The 7,500-nt window shown below is 47.5% G+C and overlaps 1 protein-coding gene across 1 annotated transcript in view; it reads right to left on the bottom strand.

The window, feature by feature from the left end:
* Window positions 1–7,500, bottom strand: part of LOC139372403 (CUB and sushi domain-containing protein 2-like) — a 773,740-nt gene that overhangs the window by 253,769 nt on the left and 512,471 nt on the right. Inside the window, exons 28-29 of the mRNA XM_071112112.1 lie at window positions 5,505–5,707; window positions 4,131–4,322 (exon numbers count right to left, since the gene is read on the bottom strand). Coding sequence (XP_070968213.1) covers window positions 4,131–4,322; window positions 5,505–5,707 — 395 coding nt within the window. The remainder of the gene's footprint in view (window positions 1–4,130; window positions 4,323–5,504; window positions 5,708–7,500) is intronic.

The following is a 7,500-nucleotide window of genomic DNA, read 5'->3' on the forward strand; positions in this document are numbered from 1 at the left end:
ACCAGAGTCCTATTCCCTATATAGTGCACTACTGTAGACCAGAGCCCTATTCCCTATATAGTGGTACTACTATAGACCAGAGCCCTATTCCCTATATAGTGGTACTATAGACCAGAGCCCTATTCCCTATATAGTGGTACTACTATAGACCAGAGCCCTATTCCCTATATAGTCACTACTATAGACCAGAGCCCTATTCCCTATATAGTCACTACTATAGACCAGAGCCCTATTCCCTATATAGTGGTACTACTTTAGACCAGAGCCCTATTCCCTGTATAGTGCACTACTATAGACCAGAGCCCTATTCCCTGTATAGTGCACTACTTTAGACCAGAGCCCTATTCCCTATATAGTTGTACTACTTTAGACCAGAGCCCTATTCCCTATATAGTGGTACTACTATAGACCAGAGCCCTATTCCCTGTATAGTGCACTACTATAGACCAGAGCCCTATTCCCTGTATAGTGCACTACTTTAGACCAGAGCCCTATTCCCTATATAGTTGTACTACTTTAGACCAGAGCCCTATTCCCTATATAGTGGTACTACTTTAGACCAGAGCCCTATTCCCTATATAGTGGTACTACTATAGACCAGAGCCCTATTCCCTATATAGTCAGTACTATAGACCAGAGCCCTATTCCCTATATAGTGGTAAATCAAAATCAAATCAAAGTTTATTTGTCACATACACATGGTTAGCAGATGTTAATGTGAGTGTAGCGAAATGCTTGTGCTTCTAGTTCCGACAATGCAGTAATAACCAACAAGTAATCTAACTAACAATTCCAAAACTACTGTCTTATACACAGTGTAAGGGGATAAAGAATATGTACATAAGGATATATGAATGAGTGATGGTACAGAGCAGCATAGGCAAGATACAGTAGATGATATCGAGTACAGTATATACATATGAGATGAGTATGTAAACAAAGTGGCATAGTTAAAGTGGCTAGTGATACATGTATTACATAAGGATGCAGTCGATGATATAGAGTACAGTATATACGTATGCATATGAGATGAATAATGTAGGGTAAGTAACATTTATATAAGGTAGCATTGTTTAAAGTGGCTAGTGATATATTTACATAATTTCCTATCAATTCCCATTATTAAAGTGGCTGGAGTGAGTCAGTGTCATTGTCAGTGTGTTGGCAGCAGCCACTCAATGTTAGTGGTGGCTGTTTAACAGTCTGATGGCCTTGAGATAGAAGCTGTTTTTCAGTCTCTCGGTCCCAGCTTTGATGCACCTGTACTGACCTCGCCTTCTGGATGATAGCGGGGTGAACAGGTAGTGGCTCGGGTGGTTGATGTCCTTGATGATCTTTATGGCCTTCCTGTAACATCGGGTGGTGTAGGTGTCCTGGAGGGCAGGTAATTTGCCCCCGGTGATGCGTTGTGCAGACCTCACTACCCTCTGGATAGCCTTACGGTTGAGGGCGGAGCAGTTGCCGTACCAGGCGGTGATACAGCCCGACAGGATGCTCTCGATTGTGCATCTGTAGAAGTTTGTGAGTGCTTTTGGTGACAAGCCGAATTTCTTCAGCCTCCTGAGGTTGAAGAGGCGCTGCTGCGCCTTCTTCACGATGCTGTCTGTGTGAGTGGACCAATTCAGTTTGTCTGTGATGTGTATGCCGAGGAACTTAAAACTTGCTACCCTCTCCACTACTGTTCCATCGATGTGGATCGGGGGGTGTTCCCTCTGCTGTTTCCTGAAGTCCACAATCATCTCCTTAGTTTTGTTGACATTGAGTGTGAGGTTATTTTCCTGACACCACACTCCGAGGGCCCTCACCTCCTCCCTGTAGGCCGTCTCGTCGTTGTTGGTAATCAAGCCTACCACTGTTGTGTCGTCCGCAAACTTGATGATTGAGTTGGAGGCGTGCGTGGCCACGCAGTCGTGGGTGAACAGGGAGTACAGGAGAGGGCTCAGAACGCACCCTTGTGGGGCCCCAGTGTTGAGGATCAGCGGGGAGGAGATGTTGTTGCCTACCCTCACCACCTGGGGGCGGCCCGTCAGGAAGTCCAGTACCCAGTTGCACAGGGCGGGGTCGAGACCCAGGGTCTCGAGCTTGATGACGAGCTTGGAGGGTACTATGGTGTTGAATGCCGAGCTGTAGTCGATGAACAGCATTCTCACATAGGTATTCCTCTTGTCCAGATGGGTTAGGGCAGTGTGCAGTGTGGTTGAGATTGCATCGTCTGTGGACCTATTTGGGCGGTAAGCTAATTGGAGTGGGTCTAGGGTGTCAGGTAGGGTGGAGGTGATATGATCCTTGACTAGTATATGGTCCTTGACTAGTACTACTATAGACCAGAGCCCTATTCCCTGTATAGTGCACTTCCTATTCCCTAGGATTCCAGGAAGGAACAGCTGTGTCTTAAAGTACTAACATGTGTAGATATGATGAGTATGACCCTCACCCGGTCTACTGTAGCAGGTAGAGAAACTACGTGGTATGACCCTCACCCGGACTACTGTAGCAGGTAGAGAAACTACGTGGTATGACCCTCACCCGGACTACTGTAGCAGTTAGAGAAACTACGTGGTATGACGCTCACCCGGTCTACTGTAGCAGGTAGAGAAACTACGTGGTATGACCCTCACCCGGACTACTGTAGCAGGTAGAGAAACTACATGGTATGACCCTCACCTGGACTACTGTAGCAGGTAGAGAAACTACATGGTATGACCCTCACCCGGACTACTGTAGCAGGTAGAGAAACTACATGGTATGACCCTCACCTGGACTACTGTAGCAGGTAGAGAAACTACATGGTATGACCCTCACCCCGACTACTGTAGCAGGTAGAGAAACTACGTGGTATGACCCTCACCCGGACTACTGTAGCAGGTAGAGAAACTACATGGTATGACCCTCACCCCGACTACTGTAGCAGGTAGAGAAACTACGTGGTATGACCCTCACCCGGACTACTGTAGCAGGTAGAGAAACTACATGGTATGACCCTCACCCCGACTACTGTAGGAGGTAGAGTCTGTTGATACAGACTGGGTCGTATGTAGGTACTGTTGGTATAGACTGGGTCGTATGTAGGTACCATTGGTATAGACTGGGTCGTATGTAGGTACTGTTGGTATAGAATGGGTCGTGTGTAGGTACCGTTGGTATAGACTGGGTCGTGTGTAGGTACTGTTGGTATAGACTGGGTCGTACGTAGGTACTGTTGGTATAGACTGGGCCGTATGTAGGTACCGTTGGTATAGACTGGGTCGTACATAGGTACCGTTGGTATAGACTGGGTCGTATGTAGGTACCATTGGTATAGACTGGGTAGTATGTAGGTACCGTTGGTATAGACTGGGTCGTATGTAGGTACCGTTGGTATAGATTGGGTCGTATGTAGGTACCGTTGGTATAGACTGGGTAGTATGTAGGTACCGTTGGTATAGACTGGGTCGTATGTAAGTACCGTTGGTATAGACTGGGTCGTATGTAGTTACCGTTGGTATAGACTGGGTCTAGACTGGGTCAGGTGGGGTGTTGAATTAACATCTTTTACTTGTGCAGCTGGGGTGTTGGGTTAACATGTCTTACCTGTGCAGGTGGGGTGTTGGGTTAACATGTCTTACCTGTGCAGGTGGGGTGTTGGGTTAACATGTCTTACCTGTGCAGGTGGGGTGTTGTGTTAACATGTCTTACCTGTGCAGGTGGGGTGTTGGGTTAACATGTCTTACCTGTGCAGGTGGGGTGTTGTGTTAACAGGTCTTACCTGTGCAGGTGGGGTGTTGGGTTAACATGTCTTACCTGTGCAGGTGGAGTGTTGGGTTAACAGGTCTTACCTGTGCAGGTGGGGTGTTGGGTTAACATGTCTTACCTGTGCAGGTGGGGTGTTGGGTTAACATGTCTTACCTGTGCAGGTGGGGTGTTGGGTTAACATGTCTTACCTGTGCAGGTGGGGTGTTGGGTTAACATGTCTTACCTGTGCAGGTGGAGTGTTGGGTTAACATGTCTTACCTGTGCAGGTGGGGCGTTGGGTTAACATGTCTTACCTGTGCAGGTGGGGTGTTGGGTTAAAAGGTCTTACCTGTGCAGGTGGGGCGTTGGGTTAACATGTCTTACCTGTGCAGGTGGGGCGTTGGGTTAACATGTGTTACCTGTGCAGGTGGGGGGGTCAGGCTGCCAGAAGAAGCGGCTGTTGATCTCTGTGCAGGTGATCTTGGTGGCCCCCTGAAGGACGTAACCGGGATCACACTGGAACAGGACATGGTCTCCGGGCTCCTTGCTGTCCCCACTGCGGGTCCCGTTGGCAGGCAGACCTGGGTCGTTACATGACGTAGCAGTAGACACTGGAGATAGACATCCACGATGTTAGAGCAGCAAAGACAACAACTGTTTTCAACTCTACAGTACATACTTACTGTAGAGGGCTGAATAGAAACTCACGATATCTTGATTTTTCCATTGACATGTATACATTATTTACATTGAGTCACTAAGTTACTTAGACATATCTCACGTTAGGATCCATCACTATATCTTTTAGCAGACCCTTTGACCCTTCTATATGGATTTATACAGTCAGGAAAAACATTTTTACCCCCTTTTTCTCCCCAACTTCATTATATCCAATTGTTAGTCGTTACTGTCTTGTTTCATCGCTACAACTCCCTTACAGGATCGGGAGAGACGAAGGTCGAGGGCCATGCCTCCTCCGAAACACAACCCAAGCCGCACTGCTTCTTAACACAGCACGCATCCAACCCGGAAGCCAGCCGCACCGATGTGTGGGAGGAAACACTAGGCTACCTGGCTCTAACCACTAGAATACCTGCTCTAACCACTAGACTACCTGCTCTAACCACTAGACTACCTGCCTCTAACCACTAGGCTACCTGGCTCTAACCACTAGACTACCTGCTCTAACCACTAGACTACCTGCTCTAACCACTAGACTACCTTCTCTAACCACTAGACTACCTGCTCTAACCACTTGGCTACCTGCTCTAACTACTAGGCTACCTGCCTCTAACCACTAGGCGACCTGATCTAACCACTAGGCTACCTGCTCTAACTACTAGGCTACCTGCCTCTAACCACTAGGCGACCTGATCTAACCACTAGGCTTCCTGCTCGAAACACTAGGCTACCTGGCTCTAAACACTAGGCTACCTGCCTCTAACCACTAGGCTACCTGCCTCTAACCACTAGGCTACCTGCTCTAACCACTAGGCTACCTGCTCTAACCACTAGGCTACCTGCCCCTAACCACTAGGCTACCTGCCTCTAACAACTAGGCTACCTGCCTCTAACCACTAGGCTACCTGCTCTAACCACTAGGCTACATGCCTCTAACCACTAGACTACCTGCCTCTAACCACTAGGCTACCTGCCTCTAACCAATAGGCTACCTGCCTCTAACCACTAGACTACCTGTCGCCCCTGAACAGACACTTTCTATATGAATTTATACACACAACATCAGAAACTTCCCTCTCTCGACTACACACACAGACTCTATCCCTCCTTACCAGAGAACTGCAGAGCGAAGCCCTGTTTGGATGTGAAGAAGTCAGTGTTGAACTGGAGGCTGACGGCGTTGAAGGTGCTGTGGGCGTCAGGCGGAAGGGACGATCCGCTGAGCTCCCTCAGGAGGACCCCTCCATCCTGGGGACCGTCCCAGATACGCAACACATCGTGAACCTCCTCCGTATGGAATACCAGGAAGTGGAGACTTTGGAGAGAGGAAGAGGAGGTTAGTCATCATGAAAATCTTTATACTCTCTTTGGATAATTCATTCCAATCATTTAAAAGTTAACAGCAGGTATTTTGCATGTAAGTTTAAGTATTTTGATATGTCATGTGGTAGAGGGGAAGAGAGGAAGATATGGATACGGAGGAAGAGAGGAAATATATGGAGGGTAGATGAGAAGGAAAGGACAGGAGAAGAAGAGGAGAGGTGGAGAGGTAGAAAGGAGAGGAGAGGAAATGAGAGGAAGAAAGGAGGAGAAGAGGAGAGGAATCTAGAAGTTAGGTGAGAAGGAAAGGAGAGGAGGAGAGAAGTAGAAGAGGAGAGGTGGACAATTTTTCTTGGGTCACTATAACTATATCTATTTTGCCAATTGGATTGGTCCCCTCTACCACACGGAACCCCGCTAATCTAACGACGGAAATGCACGAGGTGGCTAAAAACAGACCTCCATCCTCTGCCAGCTTGCTACCGATGGCCCGGCTAGCTGTCTGAATCGCCGTGACCCCAACCAACCTCACAACTCACTGGACCCTTATGATCACTCGACTAATAATGCCTCTTCTTAATGTCAATATGCCTTGTCCATTGCTGTTCCGATTAGTGTTTATTGGCTTATTTCACTGTAGAGCCTCTAGCCCTGCTCATTATACCTTATACAACCTTTCAGTTCCACCACCCACACATGCGATGACATCACCTGGTTTCAATTATGTTTCTAGAGACAATATCTCTCTCATCATCACTCAATGCCTAGGTTTACCTCCACTGTATTCACATCCTACCATACCTTTGTCTGTACATTATACCTTGAAGATATTTTATCGTCCTCAGAAACCTCCTTTTACTCTCTGTTCCAGACGTTCTAGACAACCAATTCTCAATTCTCAATTCTCGTATTGCTTTTAGCCGTACCCTCATCCTACTACTGCGCTGTTCCTCTGGTGATGTAGAGGTGAATCCGGGCCCTGTAGCCCTAGTTCCACTCCTATTCCCCAGGCGCTCTCTTTTTATTGACTTCTGTAACCGTAATAACCTTGGTTTCATGCATGTTAACATTAGAAGCCTCCTCCCTAAGTTTGTTTTATTTACTGCTTTAGCACACTCTGTCAACCCGGATGTTCTGGCCGAGTCTAAATCCTGGCTTAGGAAGACTACTAAACAATCTGAAATCTTCATCCCTAACTACAACATTTTCAGACAAGATGGAACGGCCAAAGGGGGCGGCGTTGTAATCTAGTGGAGAGATAGCCTGCAGAGTTCTGTCCTACTATCCAGGTCTGTACCCAAACAATTTGAACGTCTACTTTTAAAAACTTCACCTCTCTAAAAACAAGTCTCTCACCGTTACCGCCTGCTGTAGACCACCCTCTGCCCCCAGCTGTGCTCTGGACACCATATGTGAACAGATTGTCCCCCATCTATCTTCAAAGCTCGTGCTGCTAGGCGACCTAAACTGAAACATGCTTAACACCCCAGCCATCCTACAATCTAAGCTTGATGCCCTCAATCTCACAAAAATTATCAATGAACCTACCAGGTACCACCCCAAAGCCGTAAACACGGGCACCCTCATAGATATCATCCTAACCAACTTGCCCTCTAAATACACCTCTTCTGTTTTCAACCAAGATCTCAGCGATCACTGCCTGCATCCGTAATGGGTCAGCGGTCAAACGACCTCCACTCATCAATGTCAAACGCTCCCTGAAACATTTCAGCGAGCCGGCCTTTCTAATCGACTGGCCGGGGTATCCTGGAAGGATATTGACCTCAT

This window comes from Oncorhynchus clarkii, chromosome 18 (assembly GCF_045791955.1).
Source record: "Oncorhynchus clarkii lewisi isolate Uvic-CL-2024 chromosome 18, UVic_Ocla_1.0, whole genome shotgun sequence".
NCBI lineage: Eukaryota > Metazoa > Chordata > Actinopteri > Salmoniformes > Salmonidae > Oncorhynchus > Oncorhynchus clarkii.